This window comes from Sus scrofa, chromosome 15, assembly GCF_054392235.1.
Source record: "Sus scrofa isolate SSC_HxYL_T2T_F1_AM1 chromosome 15, Sscrofa_HxYL_maternal_Yorkshire_Landrace_v2.0, whole genome shotgun sequence".
Lineage (NCBI taxonomy): Eukaryota > Metazoa > Chordata > Mammalia > Artiodactyla > Suidae > Sus > Sus scrofa.
Window position 1 is genome coordinate 98,914,885 of NC_139397.1, and position 20,948 is coordinate 98,935,832.

At 38.3% G+C, this 20,948-nt stretch overlaps 1 protein-coding gene across 11 annotated transcripts in view; it reads right to left on the bottom strand.

Annotated features, from left to right (window-relative positions):
* The window catches only part of CCDC141 (coiled-coil domain containing 141), a 207,913-nt gene that overhangs the window by 36,578 nt on the left and 150,387 nt on the right, over positions 1 to 20,948 (bottom strand). For all 11 annotated transcript variants that reach the window (XR_014829842.1, XR_014829841.1, XM_084999981.1 and 8 more), the window contains 6 exons: positions 18,917 to 19,096; positions 12,132 to 12,311; positions 11,194 to 11,319; positions 9,104 to 9,292; positions 7,394 to 7,573; positions 5,288 to 5,437 (listed from right to left, as the gene is read on the bottom strand). Coding sequence is in view for 9 of the 11 variants with exons in the window: in XM_084999981.1 (XP_084856107.1) it covers positions 5,288 to 5,437; positions 7,394 to 7,573; positions 9,104 to 9,292; positions 11,194 to 11,319; positions 12,132 to 12,311; positions 18,917 to 19,096 (1,005 nt within the window). In the remaining 2 variants the exon portion in view is untranslated. The remainder of the gene's footprint in view (positions 1 to 5,287; positions 5,438 to 7,393; positions 7,574 to 9,103; positions 9,293 to 11,193; positions 11,320 to 12,131; positions 12,312 to 18,916; positions 19,097 to 20,948) is intronic.

The window sequence follows — 20,948 nt, forward strand, 5'->3', positions numbered from 1 at the left end:
GTTGAGGCAACTTTGGCGCAAGAATGTATTATTTGTGAGTCTGTTGCTGGCAAAGCCAATTTATGTGAGGGACATAGGACATTTTACAGCTAAGAACATGTATTTAAAACAAAAGCCTTTCACCATAACTATGGTGCGTAATTGGTCAGAAGCAAAAATACAAAACAAGCAGTCCATTTTTCTTAATGTCTATATCTTGCCCACCATTTTGCCTGCTCCAGATAAAAAGCTTTCCGATGCTCATTTTTACAGAGCAAAAGCTGCAGTTATCACTTCCCAGGCATGCTTGTATTTGAAATGAAGGGACTGAAAGTCATAATTTAACCTGAATGACTTGCTATAATAATTAATAATAGAATATTCAGCTTTAGTGCTGGAGAAATTTTAGGACAAGACTTTCTTGGCCTCTGTCCATTCAGCAACCACATGGCTGTCTTCCTGTGCTTAGGACTAGCCTTGTAGAAGCAGGAAGTGGGGCAGCTCAGACGGAGAAGACAATGGCTCCATTTGAAATTGCAGGTGGCAGTATTTCTCAGTAACAGTTATTTTATCCCTTCTGAAAGTTCTGTGTGTTCACAGTTTATTTACATTTTATTTTCTGGAAAAGTTAACCATGATTTTAAACCTCAGCTCTCAGCAGAAATGATCACAACCTTATCAATCAACTGTACTTCAGTCACATTTTAAAAAGTGAAAAAAAAAATTCAGCCCTCTATAGGAATGGTGGTTTTGTAGATGTTAAACACCAAACTTGTAACAGATTTTAACCCTACAGGATGGGCATTTTCATAAAAAACTGTAATCGCTCCTATCCTCTTATGTATATTGTCCAGACTCACAGAGGGGCCTAGAAATGAGTGGCTGTGACTGTGAAGTCCCCTGGGCTTTAAGTTGCCCTAGATTCTTAGTTTCCTAAGGACTTTTGTGTTCTTATGGTCTGGCACACAGTAGCCATATAATGATATTTGTTGAACAATGATAATTAATTTTTTTTCTTAAAATAATGAATTAAGATCATCAATCTGGAAAATAATAACTATCTACACTATACCACAGTGCTGCTCCATCAGGTGTTTTGCCCATCTACACCGTCTTTTTCTGCTTCTTTTCCTGCCAGCCAGTGGCTGTCCATAGTCATTTTGTCAACAGCAAAGCACTATACAATATGAGAAGGTTTAATGCTATCAGTTGTGTATGTGTCTATAGCCATACCATTCCCATATCCTAATTTACTGCTGCTAATATGCCTCATCTCCCTGGACCTTAGGTGACTGACCTATCCAACCTGACAAAAGAATCTGTGTGACTGGAACAAAAGACTCTGGCATATGTAGAACATATACCTACAGGCATATATATATTGTCCATTTCTGTTCCCTTCCTGATGGGTAAGAGGTTGCTACAGTGTCAAAATCTCAGGCTGAAGTAATATAATTATACAAAAGCTTCCATTTGCAAAATTTATTTGAGAAAATGAATGCCAACCCAATTCCGTCATTGCTATTCTTTTCAGCAAAGTAATTGTTTGTGACCCATAATGAGACTCCAGTGACAAATTTCCATTAACATCATGTAAATGTAAAGGTGATTTTTTTTCAGTCAGTTTGCAAGAATAAAACATGCTCGATATTAAGTTATTACATTTCTAAAGAAGACGTGTAAAGAATAAGTAACTGATGAAGTTCGGTCATGTTAAATGGCAGAGAATGTCTATAGTGCTTTCTGTATTAACAAATTATTTGTATGGCCAGGCCAGCAAATGTATAGCGAGAGTCAATCTTCATGCATAAAAATGTACCTTTGTGTGAAACGTGTAGAAAAAACTCCACAAAATCTGGCTATCTTAAGTCTGTTTTCAAGAAGACGTGGAGAAAATGAGGTTTTACAATTAACTATGTCTTCTATACTATACAAATTAGACATAAATAATATTTTACCCAAAGACAATCAAGGCAAAAAAACCCCACAAAACACATGGTTCTTTGTCTTTAAGGAATATCATATTGCATTAAAAAAAATTACACATAGAACACCTCACTTTATTTTGCCTTGAGGTATTGAGTTCTTTTCTAAGGGCCTTTAGTGCTGTTAAAACCATGTAAATTATGGCATCTTCAAAAAGTAGTCTGGTTGAAATAACCAGGTGAACTGTGGTACTATACCAGATCATAAGAACAGTTTGCAAAAAAATATACTAGAAAACAAAGATAGAAGAAGAAAACATAGTTAAAGGATACATTTAACATCAGACCATGCAATAGTTGAACAGACTCAGGCAGTAACTGAATGATGAATTTTGTGTTTAGCAGGTGACAAGTTGGTGCCCAATAAATGTTGGTGCCCAATAAATGAGCTTCTGGCCCAAAGCCAGAAACACTATGAGCAGAAACTCTGCAGTCCTGCAGCATATGCTCAAGTGAAAAATGTGTACTCTTCAATTTTCTCATCTGAAAAATGAAAATCCTCCAAAATCAGTTTTAAATCAGAATCAGTGAAGTCCCAAGAAGCACTTGAAGCACATTGGAAGTAAAACAGTATGTTTTAAAATCAACTTAAAAAGTCAAATGCTGTGCTTGGTCTAGTTCCCTGGTGGGATATTTGACTTTATTTTTTTATTTTTAATTCATTTTTTTTTTGTCTTTTGTCCTTTTAGGACTGCACCTGTGGCATAAGGAGGTTCCCAGGCTAGGGGTCTAATCGGAGCTGTAGCTGCCAGCCTATGCCACAGCCACAGCAATGCCAGATCTGAACCATGTCTGCAACCTACACCACAGCTCATGACAATGCTGGGTCCTTAACCCACTGAGCGAGGCCAGGGATCGAACCCGCAACCTCATGGTTCCTAGTTGGATTCGTTTCTACTGTGCCATGACAGGAACTCCAAGACTTTATTTTTTTATACAAAAAAATAGTATAACAAATTTCTTTTAATTTTAATTTTTAAGCACATGTACCAAATACTAATAATGACAATAATAATAAAAATGTCTAGGTGTCAAATATTACAACATAGACTCTGGCTCTGACATTCTCAGTACAAACTGGAACATAAACGTCTTTTTTATTTTTCTTGGCCATGCCTGCAGCATGGTGAAATTCCCAGGGATTAAACCCAAGCCATAGCAGCGACCCAAGCTGCTGTAGTGACAATGCTGGATCCTTAACCTGCTGAGCCACAAGGGAGCTCCAACACATATCTTTATTTTACTGAAGAGTGCTGAAAATATTCTTTCTGATTATTGTGCCATTAGGCTTGTGCTTGGAAAGTACATGTTGTGCATGATATACTGTGACATGCCTTCTAAGTCTCTATAAAAAGGGATGTAGAGAAGGGCCAAAATTTTTCAAAGATCCTTTAAATAGGAAACTGCAACTTTCATCAAAGGTTAGTTAGATATGAAGTAGAAGCAAATGGGAAGACTCACTCTCTTAATATTTAAGTTTCCATTTAAGAGATATCTGATTCCTAAATCGAACCCGCAAGTATCTGGTTTCTTGCTCCTGTTACGGTACAGACAATCCTGGGGTATCCCTACTATGACTGGAAGGGACATCTGTCTTCCCAGCCGGCTGGCTCCCAGCACAGGCTTATCACGAGGCAGCCCTGTAAATAGAACCACTGTGGGCAGGGCTTGAACAGGGAGACCCAGCTCCATAAATGCCACAGCGCTTCAGGAAGAGGGAGACTGAGCCATAGGCAGCTGGTAATTATAACACTTAGCCGGCTCTCTTGTGCTTTCAATAAAATAGGGCTGCACATCATAGCAGGGAGAGAGATTTTCAGCAAAATGTTTGCAAATGTTTATCCAAAAAAAGAAGATAAGGAAGAAGGGGATGGAGGTAGGAGAGGAGGAGAAGAAAGAAAAAGAGGACAGACAATAACTTTGGGAAAAGACAGTAAAAAAAAAATTATTTCTATGGCTGTGAATCTAAATTTTATAGCCCTGGGGAGAATTAAGTTTGTTTTCCTTAATGATACCTGGCTGAAGTGCTGTTAAAGGCAGCACAGACACTGGAAAAGGTTATTATCATACAGGCAGCAGGCTACACTAGGGGTTTAATGCCGAGTGAATTAATGACTCTGGGCCACAGTGACTCCTGGAACATGGACTCTGAGCAGAAACCCTCCAGTCTGGTGGTACATTGCTAAACTGAAAACCACTGTTGATGTGAGTTCCTGTTTCCCTCCTGCTGAATGTGATCCAGGTGGCCTCTCCTGCTCTCTCCCCCGCTTTCTTTCCTTCCAGCCATGCTCCTTTCCTGCACTTGCCTGTGGGCTAGAAAAAGCCTAGACCAGCATTCAAGTTCAGTTACTCAAAGTTAAGTCCATGCTCTAACGTTATTTGATAGTATTTGATACTCGCTGGGCCTAGATTGTGTAAACTGAGCATAAACACAATGATCAGGGAGGTTTACCACTTCTTCCCGTCCACTCAGTTTCCTAATGGACTTGTGATTCATGGACTTAGAAACTTCTTGCCCTAAATAGAGATAAATCTGGAATTATGGTACCTTCAGGTCTGCTGTCAATTCCAGTCAAGAATCAGGACCCTGGTTATCCCTATATTTTCACCTCAAAACAAATCAACCTTTGACTGTGAAGTTTAACTAGGGGAGGGTGGTGGTGTGGTTCAGTACGTGTCTGGGCAATAAGATTTGGGGAAGGGGAGGTGGAATTACATATGTGGCCTCAGAGGAAAATCTTTCATCTGTTATTTCTTTTTCTCTGGCAGTTGTTTTGCCAGAGAAGTCACTCAGACTGAGTAAATATGAAACCAGCCACTTGACTCTGGTGATAATACTTTGCAGCCCTGAGGCAACAGGCCTATTCCCCTGACCCTCAGCACCCCCTTCATCATGAGTCAACCTTTGTAAATAGAATCTCAGCAGGCTGGAGCTGGACACGTAGGGATGGTATCACTCTTTGCCCTGATAGGCTGTATTCACTCAAGCAAAACAACTGCTATAAGAGTTTACAGGAGGGTGAGGGTGGGGAGAGGGGTAGGAGCAAACAAAAAACCCTAATTCTATTTTCTAGGTTCTATGCATTGACACCATACTGAATTCAACAAGTTTGGGGGTTTAAAATTTAGTCAAACTTTCTGAGTGCTGAGGCCATTGCTCAGTGGATTAAAGGTCAAGGGTAAAAAGAAAGTGCCCTGATTCACTGTGTGTGCGTGCGTGCATGCGTGTGTGTGTGTGTGTGTGTGTGTCTGAGTGACACACATGGACAATAGGGCACAAGCTTTAGGTTCAGAATGGCTTCAGGCACCACGTCAGTTCCCACCTCACTTATCTCATTCCTTGTGGCGCAGAGCTGGACTCTGCGGGCCAAGGCTCGCTCATAGTCTTCTGTTTGGGACCGCCAATTAAGACCGTCCGCCTCAAGGACGTCCAGCTGCTGTTGCAGGTTCTTTGCTGAAACATTAGAGCAGTTCTAAAAATGAAAGAGAAGTGGAAGTGACTAAGGGAATGGGCAAAACAGCAAGGAAAAGACAACATGCTATTTACTTGCATTATTCAACTCATAAATGACATTAAGAAAAAAAAAAAAAAACAGGCTCCTGATTTATTTTACCTTAAGCAGCTTTGAATATAATGATTTCAGAAAGAAGCCAGACACAATACCCAATGTTGGAAAAGACAAACCCCCTCGAAACTTAAAAAGTTTTGAAGATTTGCTCATCACATCCAAGTCCTCAGAGACGCCATTCATTATAAGGTATAATTTTTACTTCAAAAGACATAAGATATGCATTAGAAACATTTGGCTTTCCGCACTATAATTTTCCTGTCAACTTGAGCTTAACCTCATGTTCATTATGCAAGTGCTCCAATCTCTACTCAGCACAGAGGGCGGCCAAGGCCAAGGCCAGACTCGGGTTAGAGAACAATTTATATTACTTGTGCAAAGTGAGATGACTTACTTTTTTTCTTTAAAAAGTAAATTTATTAATACAATAAAACTCTTTAGAAAGCTCCTTCTTGGTAGAAACAGATTCTATTAGCAGCAACAGGTATTTTTTATTTCTATGTCTTTTCTGTTAAAAAAAAAATACCTTAGGTTCACTGCATTCCATATAGTTTAGTGGATACCTTAAATGAATATTGAAATAAAATTGGCCATTATGATTTTTAGTAATGTTATACATACTGGTTACAATTAACATAATCTTTTCTTCCCTCAAATTAAGAACTTAGAGAAGTCTTTTTTAAAAATGAGAGCACACTGTGTTATTTATGAAAATTTGATCTGGAATAATTTCCATCTCTTATAGGCTCCTTTGTTAAGGTCAGTCCATTGGAATAAAGCAGATCCAATGATTAGTGCCCAGAGCCCTCAGGCGGGGGGGTGGGAGCCAGGATGCTTAGGCTCCTCCACTCTGAGCTTTTGTGGATGAAGCAGCTTCTCTTCATCTATAAAATTAGAGTCCTGGGCCAGATGATCTCTAGAATATCTTTCAGATTTGACGTGCTACAGCAGCATTGTTCGAGAGAAATATAATTTAAACCATATAAATAATTTAAAATTTTCTAGTAGTCATATTAAAAAGTAAAAAATTAGATGAAATTAATTTTCACAATATAGTTTGCTTAACCAAATATATCCAAACAGCATCATTTTAACATGTAACAAAATATTAAAAATATGAATGTTTTTTCATGCTGTCTTTGAAATGAGATGCATATTTCACACAGATAATATTTATTCTTTTTATTTTATTAACATATAGTTGATTTACAATGTTGTGCCAATTTCTGCTGTAGAACAAAGTGACCCAGTCATATATATATATATATGTGTATATATATATATATATATATATAATATTTTTTCCATTAGGGTCTATCTCAAGAGATTGGATATAGTTCCCTGTGCTATATACTAGGACCTGTTGTTTATTAAAGCATATCTCAATTGTTGCTAACTATCTACCAGAAATATTTGATCTATACTTAAATTTCATAGTTTAAAGTTGAAAAAGTAAATTCACACACCTCAATTGTTCCCAAAATGCTTAAAAGTTTTACAATAACTATTTTAGGTATCGGTTTTAAATTAAAATTAATTAAAATTAAATAAAATTTAAAGTTTAGTTCTTTAGTTGCATTAGGCACATTTCAAATGTGAAAATCAACAGATATAACAGACCGCACAGCTCTATCATTTTTTTAATTAGCATGAGAATAGATATATTAAACAAGACTTTTAAAATCAGAATTTTCTCCTTAAAATTTTTCTTTCAACATGGTGGAAACTCACAACAAATGAGTATCCCAATGGTTTAATATAATTTTAAATATACACTAAGCAACCTCCCTGGTTTCTTTCACATTACAACCCAAGTCTAGCTATAATTAGGTATCAGTGATGGTGTTTTAAGTTGCTTACAGGCCGCTGCACTGATGAGATGACATCCACTCCCAAGGAAAGGGCCAGTTTGTGGAGGTGGTCCACATGCTCCTGCTTTTCCCGAGAGCGACTGAGGAGAACCTGGGCATCATGAGCATCCTCCATGTCCCTTGGCTGTTCTAGAAACTCCAGTTCTCTTGATGTGAAGAGCCGTCCCAGCTGGAATTTAGGGCATTAGCAACTAATCTGAGTTTCATGCTTTGATAAAGACAGATTTTTAAAATTGAAGTATAGCTGGTGTACAATACTATATAAGTTACAGGTGTAAAATATAGTGATGCACAATATTTAAAGGTTTGGGGTTTTTTGTTTTTGTTTTTTTTTTTTTTTGTCTTTTTAGGGCCACACTGTGGCATATGGAAGGTCCAAGGCTAGGGGTTGAACTGGAGCTGCAGCTGCTGGCCTACACCATAGCCACAGCAATGCAGGACCCAAGCCCCATCTGAAACCTACACCACAGCTCACAGCAATGCCAGATCCTTAACCCAGTGAGCAAGGCCAGGGATTGAATCTGTGTCCTCATGGATACTAGTCAGGTTCATTACTGCTGCTCTACCACGGGAACTATGGATAATATTTAAAGGTTATACTCCATTCATGGTTATTATAAAATATTGGTTATATACCCTAAGTTGTACAATGTATCCTTATAACTTATTTTCAACCTAATAGTTTGTACCTATTAATCTACTCCCCCTGTCTTTTCCCCCTTCTCTTTCCCTATTGATAACCACTAGTTTGTAATCTGTATCCATGACTCTGCTTCTTCTTTGTTATATTCACTAGTTTGTTGTATCTTTAACTTCCACATATAAATGATATCATACTATATTTTTCTCAAAGACAGATTTTTTTCTTTTTTCTTCAGATTTTTTAAAAAGCTCATTTCCTATAACACTAGACAGTAAACTGCTGGCAAGCTCATCTAAAGTTATTAGTGTATTAGTATTATAGACAAATAAATATTACAATGCTGCAAATCAATAGGGTAAAATTAAGGGACTAACACTGCCAGTTGTGTTAAAGAAATTACTCTGTTTACTCATAGCCTTAGCAATATGTAGGCCTGTGATCTAAGTAAATTCAGAAGCTCTTTTCAAGGGATTTCAATGACTCCACTTTCTGTTAATAGAGGCTATTAACTATGAAGTTTTACTGAACACTCTACAATATCTGGTACTTGGAATATTAAAAAATTGGTCCCCATGCTGTATTGTGGAAAAAAAAATTGTATTTGTTTTATTCTCTCAAATAGCTTGCACTTGAGTTAGGGGAACAAAAGTAATTAAGAACCAAAGTACTAAAAATGACGGATGTGTGGAATAAACTGTAAGAGTCTGAGGAATTTAGAAGAGAGAAAAATCCCTCTGAGGGAGGCAGGACTGTTATATGGCGGGACAGGGTTTAGGTGGTAGCGAGGAGAGAGGAGAACGTGTCAGATAATAGCAGCCCCAGAGTCAAGGCCTGGAATTAGGAATGTGGACACCATCTCTGAGGGACTGTGAAGAGCCCAGTTTGGCTGGAACATCTTTGAGGATGGGGCACAGTGAGAGAAAAGGCAGCGGCCAGATTGCGGAAAGCTTCTAACATCAGAAGAAGCAATTTGGCCTTTATTTATTACATAGTCATTTATTTTTAATTTCATGGTTTAAAACTGAGAGTCTTCCAGACATCTGTGATAGGTCTTACCTCTTCTCTGACTTGGTGGAACTGGATAGTCTTATACAGGATTTCCTCGTAATTTCGAATTCTCTCTTTCTGGTTTTGATGGAGGTGAATGAGGTCCTTCAGTTGCTGAGACCTCTCTTTCACAGGGGCTCCTTTGCCACTTAACTCTTCTGATTCTTTTATAATGTACTGAACCTCATCATTCAGTTGCTGAAAAGTTGAAAGCAATGAATGAAACATAGCTTTTGGAGAACCTTTTGATTTACAAATGACTACATGAAGGTCTCAGTAACGAATCGCTCTCTTGTTTATTAGCAGATGCTTATTGTGAATCTCACCCTCCAGGAAAATCCAGGCACGTGCCTGAGACTAGGGATATATTCTTCCATCCCTATCTTCTCATATTTTTTTTTTAAATTATGAGCAATGCAAAAAAAAAGTGTTTCAAAATTAGGTGGTGAAATGGAACACCAGATATGCTAGTCATCTGTTAAGTTAATGTATTTTAGATACTCTAGGAAGCTGTGATCATCTTTGATATCTAACACAACTAGAATTAGGTGGTATGATAAAAACACTGAAAGAAGACAAGTATAAAAATGTATTGCTTGTCCTCTCTGATGAAAGAATGATCAGAATGAACAACCAGCTGAGAAGCAGAGTAGCTATGCTGCCTTAACAAGTGACCATCACAGAATCCACAAATAGCCATCACCTGTAGGGAGGGATAAACCCATTTCTTTTTATCTAGCACTGCTCAGGTATCCCTTAGACAAATCTAGTTCCTCCCGGAAAGCTCAAAGAGGAAGCCACTGTTAACATCTGAATTGAATTTTATGTCAAAAGTAATGGAAATGATTTAGGCTAAGGAGACAGTTTTCAGAAGAGCGAACTAGTAAGGGTCTTAAAGTTGAAATCAAGCATGTGGGCATCAAACATACACACATCACTGTGACAAAGCTAAAGAAGCTTGAGAATGGTCTCTGATCGAGAGGAATTTATACATACGCACTTGCTCATGGCAGGGGTGTGCACACATGAAATGCAGGTACATATGACACAGGGTGTAATGAAGAATCTAACAGGTGGGCTACTAGGATTTTCTAAGAGTTTGGAGGAAAAAACTCACTGTGGGTCACAATGGTGTGTGCACTTTGTGTGGGTATGGAGGGTGGTGGTAGTGGAGAGGTATTACATCAGTCTTAAAGGATCCATGCAGGAGGATGACGGGACTGGCACATGCTTTCGTGGTTGAGTCAATCTCAAGAGGAGCGGGAGGTGGGGGTGTGGAATGCACTAGCAGTCAGGGCCTGGGAACATGACTCATGGTTTTTTCTCTTACATTCTGAGGCCTCCCTGAGATGGAGAAAGAGAGAACACAGCAAAATTCCTGAGATGGTGGTAGGAGCCTGGAGTGCCAGTTGGGGGGGGGGCAGTGACATCACCATGATAATTGGAGGGATAGAGGACAACAGAACCTCTGTGAGAGGTTACCCATCCTTGCTCTGAGATGTTTGAATCTAAAACTGTCTATACCCTTTAGGAAAATAATTAAATATACATGAAAATATATTAATAAGGAAATAATTTAATATAAATTAAAAAAAAACCTAAGATAATATATTAAGGACATTTTGTAGCCTGGTTGGCTGTATATCATCAAATACAGAATACTGTAGTAAAACAGAAAGGAAAATGTTGGGGGGGGTTCTTTTTTTTTAGGGCCACTCCCATGGCATATGGAAGTTCCCAGGCTAGGGGTCAAATAAGAGCTGCAGCTGCTGTCTTATGCCACAGCCATAGCAACGCGGGATCCGAGCGAGCTGAGTCTGTGACCTACACCATGGCTCATGGCAACACTGGATCCTTAATCCACTGAACGAGGCCAGGGATCAAACCCTCAGTCTTCATGGATACTAGTGTGATTTGTTTCCACTGAGCCACAATGGGAAGTCTGAAAATGTGTTTTTAAAATGGATTTTTAGACAAGAAATGCTTTGTTTTTTAAAAATAGTAATTCATTAGACTATTAAAATTAATTGGGTAAGCTTCAACTGAATGGTTTTTAATTCTTTTTCCATTCACCCAAGTCCATCAGTTGGTTTCTTCACCTGGAACTGAGGCTTCATTTCATTCCACTTTTTCCGTAGACCTAAAATGGTCTGGAGACTCCCTCCAAGGTCAAGTGCAGACACAGGCATAAGTGCTTCCTGAAGAAGTTTCAAGTTGTGAGTAGTCTGAAATACACATTAGATAGTTATGCGTATGTTTTCTTTGATACCACCAGCAAGTACATCACAATCATTCCAGTGATGACAAGGTATGTCATCAAACTTTTCAATTCCCGTGAAAACACGCACCACTTAAAGTGGGCTTGTGGTTCTAAACCACCAATGAACAAATGCACAGCCCCTCTTTTTACTATGGTAAAGTATACAGAACAAAATTCACCATTTTAACCATTCTGAAGTGTGCAGCTTAGTGGCATTAGTATGTTCATATTGATGTGTGGCCATCACCACCATCCATCGCCAGAACTACCCCGTCTTCCCAAACAGGAACTCTGTATCTGCTAAATACTAACTCCCACTTCCCCCCTTCACCTCAGCCCCTGGTAACCTGTTTTGCTTTTTATTTTTATGAATGTGAATATTCTAGTAATCACCCATAAGTGGAATCATACTATTTGTCCTTTTGTGTTCGGTTTCTTTCACTTATGTTTCCAAGTTTCCTCCATCTTGTTGCATATGTCAGAACTTCCTTATTTTTTTTTTCTTTTCAGAGCCATACCCAGAGCAAATGGAAGTTCCCAGGCTAGGGGTTGACTTGGAGCTTCAGCTACCAGCCTATGCCACAGCCATAGCAACGCCAGATCTGAGCTGCCTCTGCAACCTGTGCAGCAACATCGGATCCTTAACCCCCTGAATGAGGCCAGGACATACATCCTCATGGATACAAGTCAGTCTCTTAACTCACTGAGCCACAACAGGAACTCCCAGAACGTCCTTCCTTTTTAAGGCTTGATGATACCCATGGCCTGGCCCCTCACCTTTCTAAGTTGCTCTTTGAACGCTCCCCACTGCTGTTTCATGGGCTTGCTTGCAGAGGCTTTAAGTTGCCAGGCCATCCGAAGGTGACTGAGTTCTTCCCTTTCTGCCTTCTGGCTCTCCATGGTGTTCTCCATAATGAGCACTTCATTTTTCACATTTAATATTTCATTTGCTTTTGCCTGTTAAATTAATAATCTATATAGTAGCTTTTCTTTCCCAGGAAAGACAGCATTTTTGCATACAACTATTTTAGGGGCCAAATGCTTCATCATCGCCAAAGCAGCACACAGTTCAGATATCAAGACAAGCCTGAAAGATCTTTGCAGAGGCATAGCTGGGCTCTCAGAACCCACACTCTAAGCTTGGACATCAGGTCCCCAGTTTTTCACAAACCCACTGGTGTTTAAATCCCCTCTTATTTCCTGGGGCTTAAGGAGCACAGGGATCCAGAAATTTTCAAATTGAGATTGTTTTCACGCATAAGTTTTGAAGTGGATTCCATCTTATATTTTAACACACATTAGAATAAGTCAAAAATCTCAGTATCAGGGAACATGAGGGGGTAGATTGCCCTGGGTCTGCTTTTCTTTTTAAACTATCACATTGTATATATTCCAATTAGTTTAAATTTTCCTTGTGAACAGTTTCTCCAGTTACTCCCTTTTGTGAGAACTGAAATGTGCATCTCTATACAGTTGTCCCTGGGTATTCATGGGGTGGTGGGGGGAGGGGGAGGAGACTGGTTCCAGGACTCACTGTGGATACAAAAATCAGTGCCTGCTCAAGTCCCATAGTTGGCCTTCCATATCCACAGTTTCCACATTCCTGGTTTCAACCAACTGTGGATGACATATTATGTTTAGATCCCCAGTTGGCTGAATCCATGGATGTAGAACCTGGGGCTATGGAGGGCTGACTTTTTCTCTCTATTTGTATCTGTTTCTCTCTATTTGTATCTCTCTATTTGTACTGTACTTCTGTGCTCCGGAAGCACAGTATCTCAAATCGAAGACTTTTCTTCCCAACTTTCATATGTTTTGGCTTTCTGACATGAAACTCTTTAAATAATGGTTTTAAACAATAGGAAATCCAGTTGGCAGCAGGAGGATAAGAGAGGTAGAGACTAAGACATCAAAAAATGCAGAAGGGTATTTGTTTGGCAAAACAATAATCTTTACTTTGATGGCCAGCCCTTCGCAGTAAATCCTTGAATCTCTAAGAAGCAATTGTTCATGGATTTCTATAATGGCATGACAGTTGGATATGTAAAAGTCAAGGGATATTTTAGATTATAGTCAGAAGATGGTGTCATGAATATGCAACAGGATATTTTAAATAATAGACCATCTTATTTTTAAATTATTTTAAATAACATGAATACTGTACACTTATATTTTTATATTAATGTAGACATTATAAAGTGTCATTTAATTGCAAAAAAATCCTTCAGGTACTAAATGCAATTTCTCCAGTGAATTTGGAGATCTAGTAACAAAATGATGTAGTCTATAATTAGGATGAACTAGATGCACATGTTATGAAAGATATTAGCCACAGCAGGACCTAAAGCAAATAATATTTTTTATCTATGCTATAAATAAAGATAGGGTATCTTTTACATATTATTAAGAAACTATTCATCAAAATGTAAGATAATATATAATTGAACGTAAACTTGGAATTTTCGGCATGTTAATGACAACTTCAGTGAAAGGAATATACGATCTGAATGTAGTCTAGAAAAGAGAGCTATGGAAAGATTTGTTGATCCCTAGGTAGCAGGATTCAAGAAGAGTGATTGTGTATTTGGCAGACTTAGATATTTTGGCCACTCAGGAAGATTAAATAATTTGCTGAGGCTTAGCTAGTAAACACATTACTCATTCTACTTCTATATATGGTCATGGGAAATTTTGCCACAATTTGGTATAAACAAGGCACTAAATTTTCTATGTACATGGGTGGTCTTCTGACATCTTGCTTTTCAAATATCTTGATGACTGGAAGGCAGTATTCCAGGTAGCATTCTTGGTATTCGTCACAATAAATTGGTAAATTGGCACTTTCATTAAGAGGTATGCCAGATTTCTGCCCTAAATCAGTTTCCCTGATCTAGATGATTTTCAGATGAACTGAAAAAATTTTTAATTTCAAGCTTGAAAAATATGAGCCACAGCAGCCCAATCAAGAGCAGAACATGCAGCAGAAGATGCCAGCTGGACCTCTTCCTTCTTAACAACCAAACTGGTTACCACATTGCAGCAATAATGTTTGTTTAAAAGATATAAAGAGGGTAAGAAATGTGTCTTTACTTGCTCTACCAACAATTTCATATCTCAAAATGTCACTGGGCCAATGAAATTAAGCATTATGTAGACCTTATTTCTTATCAATAAAGAAGAATTTACTTATGACAGCGGTAAAGACCTTGGGGTAAAGTGGTCATGTTTATAATGTCAAGATAAAAGACCACCAAGGTATGTAGTAAAATACATACTACTTCTGAAAACTCAAAGTGGGCATTTGAATAGTAAAAAACCTAAGTTTATTTAAATATAGATACAAAATATAATTTTGAATGGGTTCCTCCTGCAGATCTTAAATGCAAATCTGACTGTCCAATCTTAAACATTCTAAGTAATTAATTCAAAACTTTTGTTTCTTGGTAGGATGGCGTAGCCATTGTTTGAGAATTGCTTCAGCCTAGAAGAACTAGAAAAGCTGGATAAAACCCTAACCCTAACCCATACTTGAAGGCAACAAGAACTAAGAGGCCAAGACTCCAGAGAAGGATGAATCTGAGAGTGGTGAGCTCACCTGTCACCTCTCTTACCCCTGTCAGGGGCATTTCCCAATTTCGTGCACTGACAGGTGGCAGATCATGAGACTTTACTAGGGGATACAGAAATCAGTAGAGCTTTTGACAGACACTAGTGAGGGTGAGGGGCTTCAAGCACACAGCTGATCTTCATCTCAGAACATTGACAAAATACTTGGGGCTGTACAGGACAGTGGATTTAAAAACCTAAGCAAAAGCCTCTGAAAAGGAGAGTGGAGGTTTTCAGCAGTCTTCCAAGACTCCCCAGATTGGAGATCTGCCAAGGGGGAGAGCCCTCAGAGTATGCCCCAAGCTCTAAGTTGAAAACACTGAGACCCCAAGGTTGATAGAATAGATTGAGCCTTGACAGGATTACACTCTAGATTCAATTCCACCAGCTCCTGATTGGCCTAAGTGATCTTCCACCAATATCCACCTAGCAAAAAAAAAAAAAAAGAACACCTTCTGGAACCCCTACAGTTTTTCATACATAATGCATGACGTTTAATAGCTATTCACTCATAATCCTAAAATAGGATGACATGACTGGAAACCAAGAAAACAAGTAGACAATAGAAACAATTCCAGGAGTTCCCATCGTGGCACAGTGGAAACAATCCAACTAGGAACCATGAGGTTATGGATTCGATCCCTGGCCTTGCTCAGTGGGTCAAGGATCTGACATTGCCATGAGCTGTGTGTAGGTCGCAGACATGGCTCAGATCTGGCGTTGTTCTGCCTGTGGCATAGTCCAGCAGCTACACCTCCAATTCGACCCCTAGTCTGGGAATCTCCATATGCTGAGTGGCCCTAAAAAGACAAAAAGACAAAAAGACAAAAAAAAAAGAAAAGAAAAGAAAAGAAAAGAAAAAGAAACAATTCTAGATCCAGATGCCAGAATTAGCTAAGAAACGCTTTAAATCCTCATGATACATATGGTCATGGAAATACAGAAAAGGAGATAAAAAAGCAAATTTCACTGACAATACAAATCTAATCAAAAGAGTCAACAGAAAATTCCAGAACTGAAAAATAAATCTTCTCAAAAGGAAGTTTGCAATACAAAGAATAGACAAAAAGTGCAGTTTGCAAATATGTAAATTACATTATGAATTCAAATTGGAGAAGTACACAATCAAGAGACAGATGTAAAGATATACTGAACAAAGTATAAACATGTAAAAGATAGATAATATACATTCTAAATGTTTTAAAAGCACCTATGTAACATAAGAATAGAGATAAAATAATCAGCAAATTTTCTCTGATGCTTAAGGACAGAATTAGATAAACTAGAATTATTTGATGAATATTTTATTTCCGTATAGATTTAAGAGGAACTGTCTTGAAACAATAAAGTTTGAAACAATTAAGATAAAGAGAAAATTGTAGCTCAAAATAGATTAGGATAGTTAGAGTCTAACTCTTCCAAAGGAATTCAGGATCTAGACTTAGATTCATCACTCAGTCAAGGTCAGAGTACTAAGGAAATTGCAGGTGTCAGTCATCTTTGCAAATCTATAGAAAAGTAGGAGAAGGGCTGGAAAACCAGAGAAAGGAAAATGCCCCATTTTTCAAATTTGGGAAAGGGATGGGCCACATAATTCACCGACCAGTAAGCTTTACACTGAAAACCAGTTCAATAAAGACAACTGATCAAGTTGATTGTGAACACTTTGGAAAGAACTCCTTGATCACTAGGAGTCCATCTAATTCATGCCAGAGTATATTTATATAATTGATAGGTTACTAGGTAGAGAGCCCTTCCTTTGAGAAAGATCTTCCATTATAGACCTAAGAAAAAGGTTGTGAAATGTGGTTAAATTAAAGTACTATCGGGGACTGTGTAAAAAGCTGGTTAATCAGGAGTTCCTGTTGTGGCGCAGCAAAAACAAATCCGGCTAGGAACCACAAGGGTTCAATACTTGGCCTCGGTCAGTGGGTTAAGGATCTGGTGTTGCCCTGAGCTGTGGTATAGGTCACAGATGAGCTCAGATCCCGTGTTGCTGTGGCTGTGGTGGAGGCTGGCAGCTACAGCTCTGCTTCGACCCCTAGCCTGGGAACCTCTATATGCCATGGGTTTGGCCCTAAACCCCCCTTTCCCAAAAAAGACCAAACAAAAAAAAAAACCAACTAGTTGATCAACAAATTATGTAATGCATTGGATGTCAAACTGGCCCTCAGACACTTTTTTTGTTTGTTTGTTTGGTCTTTCCAGGGCCGCATCCCCTGCAGAGTGTGGAAATTGCCAGGCTAGCAGTCAAATCGGAGCTATAGCTGCTAGCCTACACCACAGCCATAGCAACACCAGATTCTTAGCCCACTGAGTGAGGCGAAGGATCAAACACACGTCCTCATGGATACTAGCCGAGTTCATTACCACTGAGCCACGATGGGAACTCTTCAGACACTTTTAAGTAAAGATCTAATTGCAGCCAGAGGAGACTGACTTATTGATGAATAGTATTAAACCCAGGCTAATGTAGTAGACAGCAGGTTCAAAATTAGTGTAACGAGATGCAATCATGAGTCAAAACTAACAAAATGAAATGAAATAAAGATAAACACAAAGGTTCACATTTGTATGTAAAAGATAAATAGGCAACATGGATATAAAACGGAAGAGCCCTAGCTTGGCAGGAACTGCAATAAAAATGTAACAGGAGTTATATTCTATCACAAGCTTAATATGAACCAACAGAGTGAAATTACTACTAAAGTGCTAGCACAATCTTAGATCTCATTAGTAAAGAATGAGAACCACTTTTGTATGTGTTTAAGTTGTACCTTACTTTTTACTTATATTTTATGAAAGATTTTGACAAACCATGGAAAATTCTGAGAGGGTAGATTAGGATGAAGAGAGAAATAAAGCTACCTCCTAAATGATAGAAAGGATGTATTTCTAATTATCTATAGAAAAGATTCAGCTTAGACATTGCAACTTCAAGGTTTGAAAAAATTTCATGTGTAAGAGGAATGAAATATGAATGCCACCCCACCCCAGCCCCATGGAGCTAGAGAGGGTTAGAATCAGATATAAAGACAGATTTGACTTAGATTAAAAAAAAAAAAAAAAAAAAACAAAAAAAACCTCCTAGGGAGTTCCCGTCATGGCACAGCAGAAACAAATCCAACTAGGAACCGTGAGGTTTCGGGTTTGATCCCAGAGGGGTAAAGATCTGGCGTTGCCGTGACCTGTGGTGTAGGTCACCGACACGGCTCGGATCTGGCATTGCTGTGGCTCTGGCATAGGCTAGCAGCTGTAGCTCCAATTTGACCCCTAGCCTGGGAACCTCCACATGCTGTGAGTGAGGCCCTAAAAAGCAAAGCAAAGCAAAACAAAACCAAAAAACCACACTTCTAGTAACTGGCATTTTCCAACAAGAAAATGAAGAGTTTCATTAGGAAGAAACTTGAGATATTGAAGGAGAGATGGATTAGCCATCTTTTAAGAATTCTGTAGAGAATTTTATACGGGTCTGAGATTGATATAAGGATTACATTTTACAGATATAACTTGACAACTAAATCTTAGAGAACATTTCTAAATGTAATGGAGCTTCATTATAAAGAGATCCACTAGAGTAAGAAATTCTTCAAAATGAAGATTCATCCTAGATGTTGCCTTTAGCCTCTGGAAATTTTGTAAGAATCTTACTGTATTCTCTCAACACAACTGGGAACTTCTGGGTGAACTTTATGTAATAATAACAAGGTTGTGTTTGGAGTATAGTCACTCTTTCTTGTTAATAAAATAGCCTTCATGCGATAAACTAACAAGAGGTCTAGGACCAAAGAAGCAAAAAAATGCTGGCCTTCAAGATTGTTGTAGGTTCAATGAAACTAAAAAGAACTTCCTAACCTGCCCAGCTGCATAACATACCATTGAACTTTTGAATTTATAATTTTGACTTTGACAAGTAATCCTTGCAAAAGGTGGGATTCATTTAATGTCGTTCTCACCATATTTATTAAATTAAGGAACTCAAGCCCTAGGTCCTGAGTTAAAAAGCTCTTCTTTAAAAATAGCTGCCACTGCTTCTCCACTGAGTCAGACCGACGCTTGGCTTCAACATTATCCTCTTCCTTTTGTGGGATTTCAGTTTGGTAAAACTCCTTTAGCCTCTGACATTGCTCCTCTGCCTGAAAAAAAGAATATAAATGAAAGTTAACAACACTTAAAAACATTTTTAAAGGGAAAAAATTCAGATTCCAATAAAAGCCTCTATAGAAGTTAATTGGAAACTATGTTTCAGATTTCTTTAAATAGTGATTATATATTGTCAACTTACTGAAAAGACATGAAAATCTATTTAGGTTGTTGACAGGCCAGACTGACTACCACTGAGTAGTAAATGAGCTGACCAGTTTATTACCCATAAAACTTACTTACTGTAGCCAAAATCAGATTGAAGTGTTATAATCGTGTATGTTTTGCATTGGGGGATAATTTATGTCAAAAACCATTGTGGTGCCATTTAAAGCTGATTTTATAATTAAGAAGAAAGATAAACCTATATAATCAAGAAATACAAATCAGAAAGAAATGTAAGTTCAGTGAAAAATTATTCATAATTAGTAAATCACAACTTGCTTCTAATCAGTGGTGAACCAGAACAAAAGAGTACAAATAATTGTGAATTTTCCATATGGGTGTTAGTATTAAACTGCCTCCATGAGCTAATCTTAGAGGTACCTTACTTCACCTCCCCAGAATTATATTTTCTCATTTTCTAACCAATGTAAGTAGGGCTAGATTATTTTAAATTACTCTCTTCAAACAGGGTTTATATAAAATTAAATGTGCCTGTAAAACTATAGATTAACATGTAACTGGGTGTTATAGAAATAGATTTTTTATTATAGTTGATTTACAATATATAGCCAATTTTTGTTGTACATTAAAGTGACCCATATATCTTCTTTCTTATATTATCTTCCATCATGTTCTATCCCAAGTGATTGGATATCATTCCCTGTGCTGTATGGCAGGACCTCATTTCTCATCCATTCTAAATGTAATAGTGTCCATCTACTAACCCCAAACTCCCAGTCCAACTCACTTCTTCCCTCCCCCTTGGCAACCATGAGTCTGTTCTCTATGTCTGTGAGTCTGTTTATGTTTTGTAGATAGGTTCATTTGTGCCACATTTTAGATTCCACATAGAAAATCTTTGATACAAGTTTTATGCATAATACTTAATGGCCAATAGGACCAGAGTCAAAGAGTTCATAACTACTGAAGGCAAAAGAGGATAAGAAATTTTGGGCAACGGGAGTTTCCGTCGTGGCGCAGTGATTAGCAAATCTGACTAGGGAGCATGAGGCTGCGGGTTCAATCCCTGGCCTCGCTCAGTGGGTTAAGGATCCGGCGTTGCCATGAGCTGTGGTGTAGGTTGTAGACGCGGCTCATATCCCACATTGCTGTGGCTCTGGCATAGGCTGTGGCTACAGCTCTGGTTCAACCCCTAGCCTGGGAAGCTCCATATGCTGTGGGAGCGGCCCAAGAAATGGCAAAAAAAAAAAAAGAAAGAAAGAAAGAAAAGAAAGAAATTTTAGGCAATGGCTAATCACTATATTTTAAAGATTTTAACATCATTCCTAATTGAAATGAGTGCCTACAAATGACATCCAGAAACAGAAATTCTTTCCTCTTTTCCTATATTCCATTTATTCATGCCTCTGGTTTGCTAATGCTTGTTTCCTCAGCCCAGAATGATCTTTCCTCATTTTTCTGCTTCTACTTGTACTTCATGAGATAGTTAAAATGCCACCTCCTCCAAAGGGTCTCCTAAGATTCCATAGTAAGGATTAAGCCTTTAATTCTTGGGTTCCCAAAGATAGTTCTGGGAGAGAGAAAACAAAAAGTAAATTATTACAGCACAAAGACAAGTCCACACCCAATGTCATGGGCACATGACAGAGAGCAAATGGGGATGAATTTCCCAAAGGAATTGATGCTTGATCTGGATCTTACAGAATTGTCCAGGGTGAG